The sequence below is a fragment of the Bubalus kerabau genome, chromosome 1 (genome assembly GCF_029407905.1).
Source record: "Bubalus kerabau isolate K-KA32 ecotype Philippines breed swamp buffalo chromosome 1, PCC_UOA_SB_1v2, whole genome shotgun sequence".
Taxonomy (NCBI): Eukaryota; Metazoa; Chordata; class Mammalia; order Artiodactyla; family Bovidae; genus Bubalus; species Bubalus kerabau.
Window position 1 is genome coordinate 141,530,657 of NC_073624.1, and position 19,015 is coordinate 141,549,671.

Genomic DNA, 19,015 nt, shown 5'->3' on the forward strand with positions numbered 1-19,015 from the left:
AAAAAAAAAAACAAGAAATGAAAGAGGAGAAATAACAGATACTGCAGAAATACAGAAACCCATAAGAGAACACTATGCACAATTATATGCCAACAGATTGGACAACCTGAAAGAAATAGACAACTTCCAAAAACATACAGTCCACCAAAATGGAATCATGAAGAAACATAATTTGAAGAGATCAATCACTAGAAGTGACATTTGTTGTTGTTGCTGTCAGTTGTTAAATTGTGTCCTACTCTTCGCAATCCCACGGACTGCGGCTGCCAGGCTCCTCTGTTATCACCATCTCCCGGAGTTTGCTCAAATTTGTGTTCACTGAGTCAGCGACACTATGTAACCATCTCATCTTCTGCCACCCTCTTCTCCTTTTGCTGTCAATCTTTCCCAGAAGTCAAACAGAATCTGTAAAAAAACAAAATAAAAACTCCCCACAAAAATATCCAGGACTGGATGGTTTCACTGGGGAATTCTACCAAACATAAAAAGAACTTACACTGATCCTTCTCCAACTCTACCAAAAGACTGAAGAGGAGGGAACACTTCCAAAGTCATTCTATGAAGCCACCATCACCCTTATATCCAAATCAGACAAAGACACTTTCAAAAGAGAAAGTTACAGGCCCATAACTTTGATAAATATAGATCCAAAAACTCTCAACAAAATGGCTCTGATGGTAAAGAGTCTGCCTACAATATGGAGACCCAGGTTCAACCCTTGGGTTGAGAAGATCCCCTGCAGAAGGGAATGGCCGCCCACTCCAGTATTCTTGCTTAGAGAATCGCATGGAAAAACAGTCAGACACAACTGAATGACTAAGCACAGAGCACATCCTTGATAAACACAGATCCAAAATCTATCAAGAAAATACTAACAAACCAAATCAAACAACACATAAAAAAGATCATACACCACAATCAAGTTGGATTTATCCCAGGGTCACAACGATGGTTCAACATATGCAAATCAATCAATGTGATACACCATATCAACCAAAGGACAAAAACACATGATCATCTATCTCAATGGATGCAGAAAAAACACCTGATAAAATTCAACATCCATTTATGATTAAAAAAAAAAACTCTTACCACAGTAGCGGGAACATATCTCGACATAATAAAACCTATTTATGACAAATCTATAGCCAACATAATATTCAACAATGAAAAGTTGAAAGCCTTCCCACTAAATTCTAGAACAAGACAATGCAACCCACTTTCACCACTTAGTTTGCTTTTTTTTTTTTTTTTGGCTGCACCTCATGGCTTGTGGGATCTTAGTTCCCCAACCAGGGATTAAACCCAAGTCCATGGCAGTGAAAGCACTGAGACTTAACCACGGGACTGCCAGGAAATTCCGTCACCACTTCTATTCAACATAGCATTGGAAGTCCTAGCCACAGCAATCAGACAACAACAACGAAAAGAAATACGAGATATCCAAATTGGAAGGAGAAGAGGTAAAACTGTCATTATATGCAGAAGACAGGATACTACAGAGAACCTTAAAAGACTCCACCCAAAAACATATGAACTAACAAACAAATTCATCAAGGTAGCAGGATACAAAATTAACATCAAGAAATCTGTTGCATTTCTCTACAATTAACAATGAAATATCAGAAAGGGAAAGTTTTAAAAATGTGCTTTTAAAATCACATCAAAAAAATAAAAATATTTAGAAATAAACCTGATCAAGGAGGTAATTTATATGCTGAGAATTATAAAAATACTGATAAAGGAAATTAAAGATGACTTAAAGAAGTGACCTGGAGAAGGAAACGGCAACCCACTCCAGTATTCATGCCTGGAAAATCCCATGGACCGAGGAGCCTTGTGGGCTACAATCCATGGGGTCGCAAAGAGTCGGACACGACCAAGCGACTTCTGTGTGTGTGTGTGTGTGTGTGTGTTAAAGAAGTGAAAAGGTATACCATGCTCTTGAATTATAATTTATAGTGTTAAAATGGCCTTACTATCCAAAGCAATCTACATATTTAATGCAAGCCCTGTCAAATTACCCATCATTTTACACAAAACTAGAAAAACCCTAAAATTTATATAGGACCATAAAAGACCCAGAATTGCCAAAGCAATCCTGAGGAAAAAGAACAAAGCTGGAGGCATAAACCTTCCAGATTCAGATGAGACCTCAAAGTTACAGTCAAAAACAGTATGGCATCGGGACAAAAACAGACATATGGATCAGTGTAACAGAAAAGAGACCGAAAATAAACCCACACACCTATGGCCAATTAATTTGCAACAAAGGACGTAAGAATATGCAATGGAGAAAAGTCTCTTCAACAACTGATGGTGGGAAAATGGACAGCTACGTGTAAATCAACGAAACTCGAATACTCCCTTCACACCGTATACAAAAATAAACTAGAAATGGCTTAAAGACTTAAACATAAAACAGGACACAATAAAACTCCTAGAAAAGAACATAGGCAAAACATTCTCCGACATTTATTGTACCAATGTTATCTTAGGTCTCCCAAGGCAGTAGAAATAAAAGCAAAAAATAAACAAATGGGACCTAATCAAACTTTAAGTTTTGCACAGCAAAGGAAATCATAAAAAAGAAAAGAAAAGGCAACCTACAGACTGGAAGAAAGTATTTGTAAATGATATGACCAACAAGAGTTTAATTTCCAAAATACACAAACAGCTCATACAACTCACTAACAAAAAAGCTAAACAACTCAATCAGAAAATGGGTAGAAAATTTAAATAGACATTTCTCCAAAGAAGACATACAGATGACCAAGAGGTGCATCAAAAGATGCTCAACATCACTTTTTATTAGATAAATCTATGTCAGAACTTAAATATTATCTGACCAGTGAAGTACTATCTCACACTGGACAGGATGGCCATCATTAAAACGTCTACAAATAATAAATGCTGGAGGCACTGTGGAGTAAAGGGAACCCTCCTACACTGCTGGTGGGAATATAAATTGCTGCAGCCACTATGGAAAATAGTATGGGAGGTTCCACAAAAAACTAAAAATAGAGTTGCTATGTGATCCAGCAATTCCACTCCTGGGCATACATTCAGACAAAACTATAATTCAAAAAAAAATACACACACAACAATGTTCATAGCAGCACTATTTACAATAGTCAAGACATAGAAGCAACTTAAACATCACCAACAGATAAATGGGTAAAAAAGATGTGGTGTGTGTATATGTATATATATATTTACATGTATATACACACATACATAATGAAATACTGCTGCTGCTGCTGCTAAGTCGCTTCAGTCGTGTCCGACTCTGTGCGACCCCATAGACGGCAGCCCACCAGGCTCCTCCGTCCCTGGGATTCTCCAGGCAAGAACACTGGAGTGGGTTGCCATTTCCTTCTCCAATGAAATACTACCCAGCCATAAAAAGAAATAATATAATGCCATCTTCAGAAATATGAATATATCCAGACATTATCATAAAGTGAGGTAAGTGAAAAAGGGAAATACAAATACTATATGGTATTACTTATACGTGGGATCTAAAATGACACAAATGAACTTATTTACAAAACAAACAGATTCACAGACATAGAAAACAAACTTGCAGTTACCACAGGGGAAATGGGGTGGGAAAGGGATAAATTAGGAGTTTGGGATCAGCAGATCCCATTATAATACAAACTATATATATATAAAATAGATAAACAAGGTCCTACTATAGAGCCCAGGGAACTATATTCATACCTTATATGGAGCAGAATATGAAAAAGAACATACAGAGGGATTGAACCCAGGTCTCCTGCATTGCAGGCTGATTCTTACCATCTGAGCCACCAGGGAAACCATGGTTGTTCAGCCCACCAGTCGTGTCAGATGCTTTGCGACCCCATGGACTGTAGCATGCCAGGCCTCCCTGTCCCTCACCATCTCCCAGAGTTTGCCCAGGTTCATGCTCATCCTATCAGTGATACTGTCCAGCCATCTCATCTTCTGATGCCCTCTTCTCCTTCTGCCCTTGATCCTTCCCAGCATCAGGGACTTTTCCAGTGAGTCATCTGTGCGCATCAGATGACCAAAATACTGGTGCTTCAGCATCAGTCCTTCCAGTGAATATTCAGGTATGATCTCCCTTAAGATTGGCTGGTTTGATCTCCTTGCTCTCCAAGGGATTTTCAGGAGCCTTCTCCAGCACCACAGTTCGAAGGCATCAACTTTTTGGCATTCTGCATTCTTTACGGTCCAGCTCTCACAACTGTATGTGACCACTGGGAAGACCATAGCCTTGATTATACAGACCTTTGTCAGCCGAGTAATGTCTCTCCTTTTCAACACTGTCTAGGTTTGTCATAGCTTTCCTGCCAAGAAGCAATCATCTTCTGATTTCATGGCTGCAGCCACTGTCTGCAGTGATTTTGGAGCCCCAAAAGAGGAAATCTGTCACTACTTCCACCTTTTCCCCTTCTATTTGCTGTGCAATAATGGGACCAGATGCCATGATCTTAGTTTTTTTAATATTTAGTCTTATGTTTAGTTTTAGCCAGTGAAAGCTGGCTCTTTCACTCTTCTTCACTCTCATTATCCAGAGACTCTTTAGCTCCTCTTTGCTTTCTGCCATTAGAGTGGTATCATGTGCATATCTGAGGTTGTTGATGTTTCTCCCACTTATCTTGATTCCAGCTTATAACTCGCCCAGCCCAGCATTTCTCATGATGTGCTCAGTGTAGAGATTAAACAAACAAGGTGACAGCAGATAGCCCTGTAGTACTCCTTTCTCAATCCTGAACTAATCAATTGTTCCATACGGGGTTCTAACTGTTGCCTCTTGACCTGCATACAGGCTTCTCAGGAGACAGGTGAGATGGTCTGTGTTCCCATCTCTCTAAGAGCTTTCCACAGTTTGTCATGATCCACACAGTCAAAGGCTTTAGTGTAGTTGATGAAACACATAGATGTTTTTCTGAAATCCCCTTGCTTTCTCTATAATTCAGCAAATGTTGGCAATTTGATCTCTTCCTTTTCTAAACCCAGCTTGGACATCTGGAAGTTCTTGGTTCACATAATGCTGAAGCCTAGCATGCAAGATTTTAAGCATGACCTTACTGGCATGGGAGATGAGTGCAACTGTCCAATGGTCAGCACATTCTCTGGTACTACCCTTCTTAGGAATTGGGATGAGGACTGACCTTTTCCAGTACTGTGGCCACTGCTGGGTCTTCCAGATTTGCTGACATAATGAATACAAAACCTTAATGGCATCCTCCTTTGGGGATTTGAATAGTTCTGCTAGAATTTCATCACATTCACTAGCTTTATTAACAGCAGCGCTTCTTAAGGCCCATTTGTCACACTCCACAATGTCTGGATTTCGGTGACTACCATCATAATCCAGTTCATTAAGATCTGTTTTATACAATTCTTCCATTTACACACACATACACACACACACACACAGAGCTAACACTCCTTCAGTTACAAGAACAACAAACTATAGGGAGACCGAAGTCTTTGGAAGCTCTTATAAGGCAGCTAAAACTGGAAAACTGTGTATCTGAAGAAAATGTCAAGATTATAGAAAACCATTTCACAACATAAGTTACTATGATATGGACTAAAGAGGTTTTAAAGTTTGTAACTTTTATGCAAGGTTTGTTTGCCAAATTAAATTATATGTAAAGTAAACCTTTTCCTGTGTAAAGTTCTTAACCTTAATGAAGCTAAGCAAGTGCTCTAATGTTATGAACTGCATCCTGTTCTCATTATGCTCATTTTTGAGAAAAACTAGAGAGTTGCTGGGCAGAAGACATTTCATTCCTTGTTAATTTTCCAAATTTAAAGGAAAAATGTAGTGAATAAATAATATGACTAAGTTTTAAAGTGAGAGAACACAGATATGGTAAATAAGACCCCAGCACAAGAGTCAGGCTCAGGCATCAGTCCTGGTTCTACACTGAGAAGTGGCTTGGACAAGTTAGTTACAAGATTGAGTCTCAGTCTCTAATTTGTAAAAGGAGGGCATTTGACTAGATCTCTAACACAGTCTGTTTCTTTATAGTCCCTTCTCTTTCCATATGATAATCTTATACAAAACCACATGTTGGCTAGAATTTTATATTATTAACTGTTGGATTCTTCTCAATATTTACTAAATTCCATGTTACATGACCTTTTATATTGTACAGGAAAATACTCCTGTTATCATTTTATTCCAGTAGAACTAAAAATAAGGAATCAACCATTAGCCCAGTCCTTAGGAGAGGTACTTTAAACTTCAAAGAATATGTATCTTATATGTGGCTGACCATCATTAGTTCAGTTCAGTTGCTCAGTCGTGTCTGACTTTTTGCGACCCCATGAACCGCAGCACGCCAGGCCTCCCTGTTTATCAACTCCTGGAGTTCACCCAAACTCATGTCCATTAAGTTGGTGAGGCCATCTAACCATCTCATCCTCTGTCGTCTCATTCTCCTCCTGCCTTCAATCTTTCCCAACATCAGGGTCTTTTCAAATGAATCAGCTCTTCGTATGAGGTAGCCAAAGTACTGGAGTTTCAGCTTCAACATCAATCCTTCCAATGAACACCCAGGACTGATCTCCTTTAGGATGGACTGGTTGGATCTCCTTGCAGTCCAAGGGACTCTCAAGAATCTTCTCCAACTCCCCAATTCAAAAGCATCAATTTGCTGGCGCTCAGCTCTCTTTATAGTCCAACTCTCACATCCATACATGACCACTGGAAAAACCATAGCCTTTGTTGACAAAGTAATGTCTCTGGTTTTTAATATGCTGTCTGCTGCTGCTGCTACTGTTGCTAAGTCGCTTCAGTCGTGTCTGACTCTGTGTGACCCATAGACGGCAGTGCACCAGGCTCCCCCATCCCTGGGATTCTCCAGGCAAGAACACTGGAGTGGGTTGCCATTTCCTTGTCCAATGCATGAAAGTGAAAAGTGAAAATGAAGTCGCTCAGTCGTGTCTGACTCTTTGCGACCCCATGGAATATGCTGTCTAGGATGGTCATCACTTTCCTTCCAAGGAGTAAGCGTCTTTTAATTTCATGGCTGCAGTCACCATCTGCAGTGATTTTGGAGCCCCAAAAAATAAAGTCTGACACTGTTTCCACTGTTTCCCCATCTATTTGCCATGAAGTGATGAGACCAGATGCCATGATCTTACTTTTCTGAATGTTAAGCGTTAAGCCAACTTTTTCACTTTCCTCTTTCACTTTCATCAAGAGGCTCTTTAGTTCTTTTTCACTTTTTGCCATAAGGGTGGTGTCATCTGCATATCTGAGGTTATTGATATTTCTCCCTGCAATCTTGATTCTAGCTTGTACTTCCTCCAGCCCGGCATTTCTCATGATGTACTCTGCATGTAAGTTAAATAAGCAGGGTGACAGTATACAGCCTTGATGTACTCCTTTTCCTATTTGGAACCAGTCTGTTCTTCCATGTCCAGTTCTAACCGTTGTCTGACTCTTTGCGACCCCATGAACCGCAGCACGCCAGGCCTCCCTGTCCATCACCAACTCCTGGAGTTCACCCAAATTCATGTCCATCGAGTCGGTGATGCCATCTAACCATCTCGTCCTCTGTTGTCCCATTCTCCTCCTGCCTTCAACTTTTCCCAGCATAAGGGTCTTTTCCAATGAATCAGCTCTTTGCATCAGGTGGCCAAAGTACTGGAGTTTCAGCTTCAGCATCAGTCCTTCCAATCAATATTCAGGACTGATTTCCTTTAGGATTAACTGGTTTGATCTTCCTGCAGTCCAAGGGATTCTCAAGAGTCTTCTCCAGCACCACCATTTAAAAGCATTAATTCTTCAGCATTCAGCTTTCTTTATAGTCCAACACTCACATCCATACATGACTTCTGGAAAAACAATAGCTTTGACTAGACAGACCTTTGTTGGCAAAGTAATGTCTCTCCTTTTTAATATGCTGTCTAGGTTTGTCAAGGCTTTTTTTCCAAGGAACAAGTGTCTTTTAATTTCATGGCTGCAGTCACCATCTACAGTGATTCACCATTAGAAATATACCCTTCTGAAAACATATTGTTCTCACTTGCTAATTTCTTTAATTAAATCTTAGAAATACTGTGTCAGAATCCCCCCTCCAAAATGTTTTATTAGAATTCTATTATCCAAAATGGGCTTTCCCAGGTGGCTCAGTCGTAGAGAATCGCCTGCCAATGCAGGAGACTCAGGTTCGATCACTGAGTTAGGAAGACCCCTGGAGGAGTAAATGGCATCCCACTCCAGTATTCTTGCCTGGAGAAGCCCATGGACAGAGGAGCCTGGTAGGTTGCAGTCAAGAGTCGCAAAGAGTCAGACACAACTGAGTGACTGAGCACACATATTAGTCAAAGTCACTTGGGAACTGTTAATTTTACAAATATGCTACTTACATAGAGTAGTATAATACAATTACTCTTACATCTTTATTAAGGTTTTTCTTGGGATATTTATTATTTGTTTTTTTGCTGATTTTATTGTAAAGGAGATAATTTTTGCCATCATATTTTATAACTAGTTATTGCTGACTCTGAGAGCAACTACAACCTTTTGTAAATGTCTCAGTAAATTCCATTTTCTAGGTCTGCAATCTATTATCTTCAAATAGTACTTAATTTATCTGTATCTTTTCAGTAGTTTCAACTTTCATTCTTAGTATTTTAGCTAGAATTTCTAAAACTCTGTTGTAAAACTGATATAATACACAATGCCATTTTGTTCTTGATTTTAATAGGATTGCCTTTATTGTTTTCTATGACTTCACTGATGTCCTGTCCAAGGGCTTGCTAAATTCTTGACCATAGTTGATGACTCACTGCATTTCACAACTGTTCTTTTTCATGGTTGTTCTTTTTCTTCTAGGGTGGTATTAACTATTTACACCACCTTGGAAGGAACACTGGACCCTTGCTTCTTTTGCCATACAACCACAGCCTATTAGTCAGTTTGCCCTTTCCCATGCCTAGCTATGTCAGATCCTCAAGAAGAGAAGGTGGACATTTCTTATCTATTTCCCAGGTGGTCATGTACTGTTCAGATGGCAAAAAAAAAAAAAAAAAAAAATGTATAAGTTAGTAATTATTTTTAAATTCAGTGTCAAAGAGTAGAATTCCTTCCACATTCTTGCAAATGATTGACTCAGTTTTAGTTTACAGTACTCTTACCTTCTTTTATAATGTCTTAATTGATATTTTATTGTTGAAACTGATTAGGATAGCTAAATTGATGCTATTAGGTCCTAGAAGTTCTGTCATTTTCAAAAGTGAAATCCAAGTTACTTTTGTGAACTGATTTGGCTTTAGTCATTGAATTAGTAGTCTGCCTGTTTACCATGTGCAAGTTTTTTATGTTTAGCAGAAATAATCAGGATAAACCTCAATTATTCTTCTAACTTTCCTAAAGATCTGGCCTACAAGACCTTTTAGAACTAACACCCAAAAAAGATGTTCTTTTCATTATAGGAGACTGGAATGCTGGAGTAACAGGCAAATTTGGCCTAGGAATACGGAATGAAGCAGGGCAAAGGTTACTAGAGTTTCGCCAAGAGAACACACTGGTCATAGCAAACACCCTCTTCTGACAACACAAGAGAAGACTCTACACATGGACATCACCAGATGGTCAACATCGACTGGTCTTCATCAATCAGAATGACTATATTCTTTGCAGCCAAAGATGGAGAAGCTCTATACAGTCAGCAAAAACAAGACTGGGAGCTGACTGTGGCTCACATCATGAACTCCTTATTGCCAAATTCAGACTTAAATTGAAGAAAGTAGAGAAAACCACTAGACCATTCAGGTATGACTTAAATCAAATCCCTTATGATTATACAGTGGAAGTGAGAAATAGAGTTAAGGAACTAGATCTGATAGATAAAGTGCCTGATGAACTATGGACTGAGGTTCGTGACACTGTACAGGAGACAGAGATCAAGACCATCCCCATGGAAAAGAAATGCAAAAAAGCAAAATGGCTGTCTGGGGAGGCCTTACAAATAGCTTTGAAAAGAAGAGAAGCGAAAAGCAAAGGAGAAAAGGAAAGATATAAATATCTGAATGCAGAGTTCCAAAGAATAGCAAGAAGAGATAAGAAAGCCTTCTTCAGTGATCAATGCAAAGAAATGGAGGAAAACAACAGAATGGGAAAGACTAGAGATCTCTTCAAGAAAATTAGAGATACCAAGGGAACATTTCATGCAAAGATGAGGTCCACAAAGGACAGAAATAGTATGGATCTAACACAAGCAGAAGATATTCAGAAGAGGTGGGAAGAATACACAGAAGAACTGTACAAAAAAGATCTTCATGACCCAGATAATCACAATGGTATGATCACTCACCTAGAGCCAGACATTCTGGAATGTGAAGTCAAGTGGGCCTTAGAAAGCATCACTACGAACAAAGCTAGTGGAGGTGATGGAATTCCAGTTGAGCTCTTTCAAATCCTGAAAGATGATGCTGTGAAAGTGCTGCACTCACTATGCCAGCAAATTTGGAAAACTCAGCAGTGGCCACAGGACTGGAAAAGGTCAGTTTTCATTCCAATCCCAAAGAAGGCAATGCCAAAGAATGCTCCAACTACCACACAATTGCACTCATCTCACACACTAGTAAAGTAATGCTCAAAATTCTCCAAGCCAAGCTTCAGCAGTACGTGAACCGTGAGCTTCCAGATGTTCAAGATGGCATTAGAAAAGGCAGAGGAACCACAGATCAAATTGCCAACATCTGCTGGATCATGGAAAAAGCAAGAGAGTTCCAGAAAAACATCTATTTCTGCTTTATTAACTATGCCAAAGCCTTTGACTGTGTGGATCACAATCAACTGTGGAAAATTCTGAAAGAGATGGGAATACCAGACCACCTGACCTGCCTCTTGAGAAACCTATATGCAGGTCAGGAAGCAACAGTTAGAACTGGACATGGAACAACAGACTGGTTCCAAATAGGAAAAGGAGTACATCAAGGCTGTATATTGTCACCCTGCTTATTTAACTTCTATGCAGAGTACATCATGAGAAATGCTGGGCTGGAAGAAACACAAGCTGGAATCAAGATTGCTGGGAGAAATATCAATAACCTCAGATATGCAGATGACACCACCCTTATGGCAGAAAGTGAAGAGGAACTAAAAAGCCTCTTGATGAAAGTGAAAGAGGAAAGTGAAAAAGTTGGTTTAAAGCTCAAAATTCAGAAAACTAAGATCACGGCATCTGGTCCCATCACTTCATGGCAAATAGATGGGGAAACAGTGGAAACAGTGTCAGACTTTATATTTTGGGCTCCAAAATCACTGCAGATGGTGACTGCGGCCATGAAATTAAAAGACGCTTACTCCTTGGAAGGAAAGTTATGACCAGTCTAGATAGCATATTCAAAAACAGAGACATTACTTTGCTAACAAAGGTCTGTCTAGTCAAGGCTATGGTTTTTCCAGTGGTCATATATGGATGTGAGAGTTGGACTGTGAAGAAAGCTGAGTGCCGAAGAACTGATGCTTTTGAACTGTGGTGTTGGAGAAGACTCTTGAGAGTCCCTTGGACTGCAAGAAGATCCATCCAGTCCATTCTAAAGGAGATCAGTCCTGGGTGTTCTTTGGAAGGAATGATGCTAAAGCTGAAACTCCAGTACTTTGGCCACCTCATGAGAAGAGTTGACTTATTGGAAAAGACTCTGATGCTGGGAGGGATTGGGGGCAGGAGGAGAAGGGGATGACAGAGGATGAGATGGCTGGATGGCATCACCGACTCGATGGATGTGAGTTTGAGTGAACTCCGGGAGTTGGTGATGGACAGGGAGGCCTGGCGTGCTGCTGTTTATGGGGTTGCAAAAAGTCGGACATGATTGAGCGACTGAACTGAACTGAAGTGAAAGATCTGGCCAGTGAATGGTGAAGCTGGAAACAGAAAACCCAAGTATCTTCTGGAAAACAATGTAATCTCAGAAACGCTATGAAATTTTGTTGCAAATATTCATTTTGACCAAAACAAGTCATATTTTCATTCCCCTATCAAACAAAATGGATTTATAAAGGTGAATTCATTTTTAATGTTCTTTGTTTTTATCTTTTACAAATACACAGACAGGGTATGATTAAGCCTAAGCAAAGATGAGAAGAAATTTTGTAGAAGAAAATGTATCCCATTTTCTGAGAATTTTGGCTCCTTAATTTAAAATTATCATTTATAATAAAGAACACATGAAATAAGATTAATTTCTACACTCAAGTATTCGTGGTCAAGAAAATAGTTTTCTCTCTTAAATGGTTTTATTTAAACACTCTTCTAAATGGACAGTTAATGCTAATTTCATGAACTGCTGCCGTCAATAACCTATTATGAAATGACAATAGAGGCTCACTCTACCATGGCACTCAGTCTTCAACAACAATTTAACACATTTCATTTGTGTACTGAGTGGCACTACAGCATAAGCAAGGAATTATATTTAATTATTTAAGGATTATATTTAAGTATTTTTAGAATCCTCTTTAAAAATCTATAATATTTTGTTTTTTTCACATTAAAATTTATTGAACATAGTTAACAACAGTATAATATGTAAAAGTGCTATGTTTGGCATCAGAAGCATAAATAAGATAAAAAACATGTTTTATTCCACTCATAATTTCAAAGAGGAAAACATAAATAACTATACAGCAAACAACAGATTTTTATATATAGTTATTTTCTGAAGAATTTCTGCTAAGAATAATTCCTCTGATTTAGGACAATTATGTCATATGTAAAATTCAGGTCTACCCATCCTGTAGTAGAATTTTTGTTTATCATGAAGACATTTCTAAAAACAGTTCCTCGGGTGACATGGCCTGAAATGCAGCAGCAGGCTTCCTGGAGCTAAGAGAATAAGGCTTTCAGCCAATGAAACAAACTAGTTATTACTTAAGGACTGCTGGAGGTCTGTTGTTTCTAAAATGTATCAGTGAGATAATAATTATAAAAGATACATTATCTAACTACCAGACACATGAGTCAGTCATGTATTTATTCACTCCAATCTGTGGTATCTCCAAGCCATTGTCTTTAGCTTCCTTAAACTCTTTGGAGAAACTGAGACAACACAGCATAAGTGCCATCTAGTGGTAAAGGGTTTCCTAACCGCATTAAGAATTCAGAGAAGGAGAACATCATTTCTAGGGGAATGATAACAGGCAAGGCTTTATAGGTGAGCTATTAGATCCTGAAGATACTATAGTTATTTCAAGAGTTAACTGGGGGTCAGGAACATAGGATGTATTGACAGAACACAGAGAAAAATATATGGTAACACAGACAGCTTATGTATAGGAATAGTGGATGATATGACTAGAAAAATAGTTGTGAGTGTGAAAGTCACTCAGTCATGTCCAACTCTTTGCAACCCCATGGACTATACAATCTAAGGAAAAATGGTTGGATCAAAATATAAAACTCTGGTGGGGGAGAGTCTGCTCTCCATCCTACGGGCAACAGAGTGCAGTCATCACCCAATCAACATTCACTGAATAATAACTACGTATGAGCACTGTATGAGTTTCTGGGTATACAGTGACAAACAAAGCAAACACGGTTCCAACCCTCATGGAAATTTCAGGGTAGACAAACATTAAGAGAAAGCGGTATTGAAACTTCTGAGCAGAAAAGGAATGGAGAGTCAAAAGACTAGAGTTTGTAGCCCAGCTCAACTACTTACAGGAAGTCATTTAACCTCTGCTGCTGCTGCTAAGTGAGTCTGTAGAAAAACAGAACTACCCTGCTTATTTCCCAGTGTTGCACTGAAGAGAAAACTACATTAATGTATGCAATATACACGCATCGGTTTTCTCAGACTCTAATATTCTACACAAATGTAGAGCATAATGATGAAAACAGTGTTTTAGGACAAATATTCTGGTAGAGGTATGCAAAATAAAATGAAAAATGAAAATGGATATAAGGAATTAAAAAAAACACTAACTCTAGGAAGTTACTTTATAGAATTTACTCAGCAATATAAAAATGATCCATTACAGCATACCTGATATGGCAATCTTTCCTCTACAAGCTGTCCGTTCTTTACTTTCAAAATTCTCACTGTCAAAAGAAAATGAAAACCTAATGAAAAAACAAAGATCTTCTCTAATAAGCAATTGTTTTAACAATCTTTCATAAATGCCTAAATATTAAAAATAAACACGTATCCTGGAATAACAATGACTTCCAGTTAATATAAACTATTTGACTCAAATTTTGTGATGTTTAGTCAACAGCTAGCTGACTTTAAAAGAAATAGAGCCATTCTCTCTTTGATTTTTTCATATAACCTGTACTTTCCCTGATGATTGCATATTAGCTTACTCTACAATGAAAGTCTTTTGTGACCTCTTACATTTATAAACAAGATATGCCATATTTACACAAGTCCTAGGAAGTATATCTTGGGTAACCATTTCATAAGTTACATTTCTAGCTTACCAGATTATAGTCATCTGAAAAAGTTAATAAATAAACTTTCTAACCATGAGCTTGCCACCGAAGAGTATATTATCCCTATAAAATCCCCAACAAACATTTAAAAAATTACTCTCTGCTACATATTCATGTGCAAGTAATATTGTAATTTATTTCCTTGAAGCTTTAAACACTAAGCATATATCAAAACAATAAATTAACTAGGGTGGCAAAGGAAGGGAGTGGCCCTCTAGAGAGAATAAATGTGGAGAGGAAAACATTAGCATGACAATAGAAAATGTCTCAAAGGAAATTCTTGGGATGTAAGACACTTCCAGGTTTGAATGTAGACTATACTATTATCACAAATTTTTTTTTCAAAATAATTATTTCCATTCAGTTCAGTTCAGTTGCTCAGTCGTGTCCGACTCTTTGCGACCCCATGAATCGCAGCACGCCAGGCCTCCCTGTCCATCACCAACTCCCGGAGTTCACTCAAACTCACGTCCATCGAGTCGGTGATGCCATCCAGCCATCTCATCGTCTGTCGTCCCCTTCTCCTCCTGCCCCCAATCCCTCCCGGAATCAGAGTCTTTTCCAATGAGTCAACTCTTTGCATGAGGTGGCCAAAGCACTGGAGTTTCAGCTTTAGCATCATTCCTTTCAAAGAACACCCAGGGCTGATCTCCTTTAGAATGGACTGGATGGATCTCCTTGCAGTCCAAGGGACTCTATTTCCATTACACCAAATCAATCCCATCTCTAAACAGTTCTCCAATATTCTTTTTCCTAATAAATAACCTACATTTAGAGATTAGCATTCCATTTCTAGAGCAATGTATCCAGGAGTAGTCTTCTGTGCACTGTTTTTTTCTTTTTTTTTTTCCTTTTGTCTTTATTCAATTTGGTTAGCCAATTAAACGCCAGTTAATTTAATTAGGTACCTCAAGTATGTGATAAGATAGAAGCTTCATTTGAATACTGTTTTGATTCTAAAAGGGCTTTTGGAGAAAGATTGAGTGAGAGTGTGAAGTGTATCTAAGTTTCAGAAGAGTATGACACATTTTATACACATCAGTAGCCTTGCTAAAAAGACTGCACATAATATTCATTATCACACATCAAATTTTAAAACAAAATATATCATCCTACTTTTTTTTTAACTCTCTTATTGGATTAAGCCCATAAGTATTACAGCTGAAATATATTCCAAAGGAGCAAAAATAATTTACTGAGGTACTTATGGTCAGTAAGCCTACACGGGACATTTATATATATAGTATTTATAGAATTTATATATATAGAATTTATAGAATCTAGCACTAGGTATAACAAGTAATATAGTAGACTTAAAGCCATAAATTCTCAGGATCCCATCTAATAATTTTGTGGTTACACTGGTATTTAAATTAAAACAGGGAATTCACTCAGTGAAAAATAAAAGTACTCATTATTTCAAAATAATGTTTTGTTGAATCATAAATTTTAGAGAGTCAAGTTCAATATTTCATAGACAAGTTCAGTTTGTCATGTTGGGGAATACCAGCTGGCTTACTAGGTCATCAGAGTGAAAAATTCAACTGAATAGTCTACTATGCTTTGAAATTACATACTGAAAGGCCAACTAGAAATCAAACACAAATCTCAATTTCCTCAAACTGGTACAAGAAATATAGTATAAACACAGTTGGCTGGCATTTGTAAGTAAATATTTCTAAAAATATCTCCTATATGAGCAATGCATAAATTCTTCAAATTATTTATTTCAGTGAAAAAATACAAGGAAGCTCTAATACAGTGAGTAACTTCAGTATTATGGAATAGATCATAGATTATGCTAAAATTTAAATCCATTAGGCATTATTAAATTGGATTAAATTTAAGGCTTTGGCAGACAAGTGAAATTCTAAAATACTAGAAACACCAAGAGCAACTGGCTGAATATTTACCAAAAAAATGTTCCCACTCTAAATTATTCAACCACCTGGCAGGGTATAGCTTTTTTCCCCTATAACTGTAAATTACTTGAATAGAAAAGTCCTTTTCAGGACTAGTCAACACATTTATTATACACAAATATTATCAAACTATAATATAAATCCAATTAACCATATAATCTTACAGAATAATTAAGTCTGCCTTTAAAAAATTAAGAGATGAGGTAATCCAGCCTCATGTTTCAGAAGCTTGAATTATTTTCAATTCATATAATTCAATTGCTATTTAGGGTGCTAAAACGTTATGTTTTTCTAATTAATCCAAATTGACAACAAAATTGTTAAACATTATCTATTTAACAACGTGCTACTGTAGCTAATAGTTTGCTACAGTTAAACAAATACTTGCTTTAAAATCTGCAATGTTAATGCCAATTCTAAATGCTACAATTAGCCAGTCTGAAGAAAAAGCAAATAACCATAAAAATCACTCAATCAAAAGCACAGCTATATAACAGTGTACCTTATTCTTACAAACCTGGTTTAGAGAATTATTTTGGTAAGATTTGTAAAAGCTAATTTAAAAGACAAATAAAAATATAAAAGACAAATTTTTAACTATTTTATTAACATATGTCTGCCTGTAGGTAAATAAAATGACCAACAGAGGGTGCCAATCAGCCACTTTGTTGCTCAAAAATCTGTATTAAAATTAGCAGAGTAAATACAGATTACCTTATTTTATATTGTTCCATACTGGAATTTACAATAGCACTGCCTTTCAGAGTTAACAAAATACAGTAAGAAATGACACATGATGAAAGTATCATTTTCTTAACAAAGCAATAGAAGAATTCTAAATAGGATTCTAGTATTTAAAAGCAGGTCATAAAAATCCTTCACCTCTCACGCAAGTAAGTGAAGACTAAAACACTCAGAAATGCTTAACATGGAATTTTAAGCCATCTAAAACTATGCGGTATAAAATCAATACTTTCATAAGTATGTTAGGTTGGGAAGATGAGTTTTCTACTTTAAATCTTGAAATAACAACCTATTTTCAACAGACACCAAACAATATAAAGTTTAAAAAAGTAAAACCAGTAATGTCTTTAACATACCATACTGTATTGCAGAAACACCAAGAGTACATAATTTCACTGGCAATCTACATTTTTAGCTTTTATTTTTGTTTATGTTATAGTATATAAGTAATTAAACTAGTCAATTGGAGTGTAAGAAACTATTTAGCTTTGTGGCATTATTAAAATCACAATCATGTTGAATGATACATATAATTAGGTCCTATAAATACCTTTGACTAGTATTACTTGCACAAAGTCAAATAAAGTTTCAAGAAGATAGACTAGTGGGTTAGGCCAGGAGAGCATATTATTGCTAAAATGTAAGTTCTGTAAGAATAGGAATTTGGGGGGCTTCCCTGGCGGCTCACTGGTAAGGAATCCACCTGCCAATGCAGTAGACGTAGGTTCGATCCCTGATCCAGGAAGCTCCCACATGCTGTGGAGCAACTAAGCTCAGGCACCACAACTGTTAAGCCTGTGCTCCAAAGCCCAGGAGCCACAGCCACCAGAGCCACCTGAGTGCTCCACAACGAGAGAAGCCACTGCAATGAGAAGTCCAGGCACCTCAGCAAAGTACCGCCCCCATCCATGGCAACTAGAGAAAAGCTCACGCAGCAGTGATGACCCAGCACGGCCAAAAATAAATAAATAAAATTATTTTAAAAAAACAAAAGAATAGCATTTCGGCCTATTTTGTTCACTGCTCAATCACCAGTGCCTAATATACAACTCAGTACTGTCTAAGGAACTCCATAAATGTTTGCTGCTGCTAAGTCGCTTCAGTCGTGTCTGACTCTGTGCGACCCCATGGACTGCAGACTACCAGGCTTCTCCGTCCACGGGATTCTCCAGGCAAGAACACTGGAGTGGGTTGCCATTTTCTTCTCCAATGCATGAAAAGTGAAAAGTGAAAGTGAAGTCGCTCAGTCGTGTCTGACTCTTAGCGACCCCATGGACTGCAGCCTACCAGGCTCCTCCATCCATGGGATTTTCCAGGCAACAGTACTGGAGTAGGGTGCCATTGCCATAAATGTTTAGTGAATATCAAATGAAGTAAAATAGGATATGGTCATTTTGGTGGAGCAAGTCCTACAGGTGTGACTCTTACCCATTAATAACTAGTTAGTAAGTTGCTGTTAACCTCTCAGACTCAGAATCCTCATCTGTAAATGGTGGGAAGTATTTATCTAATAGCTACTGAATAAAATAATATTTTTAATGTATTCTGTATGATTTTTTGGAGAAGGCAATGGCAACCCACTCCAGTACTCATGCCTGGGAAATCCCATGGATGGAGGAGCCTGGTAGGCTACAGCCCATGAGGTCGCGACAAGTCTGACATGACTGAGCGACTTCACTTTCACTTTTCACTTTCCTGCACTGGAGAAGGAAATGGCAACCCACTCCAGTATGCTTGCCTGGAGAATCCCAGGGATGGGAGCCTGGTGGGCCACTGTCTATAGGGTCACAGAGAGTCAGACACAACTGACGTGACTTAGCAGTAGCAGCAGCAGTATCATTTTTGTGTTAGTCGCTAACTCATGTCCGACTCTGGGACCCCATGGACTGTAGC

The 19,015-nt window shown here is 38.0% G+C and overlaps 1 protein-coding gene across 2 annotated transcripts in view; it reads right to left on the reverse strand.

The window, feature by feature from the left end:
* The window catches only part of RTKN2 (rhotekin 2), a 107,728-nt gene that overhangs the window by 63,799 nt on the left and 24,914 nt on the right, over positions 1-19,015 (reverse strand). For both annotated transcript variants that reach the window (XM_055590312.1, XM_055590321.1), the window contains one exon: positions 14,008-14,063. In XM_055590312.1, coding sequence (XP_055446287.1) covers positions 14,008-14,063 — 56 coding nt within the window. The remainder of the gene's footprint in view (positions 1-14,007; positions 14,064-19,015) is intronic.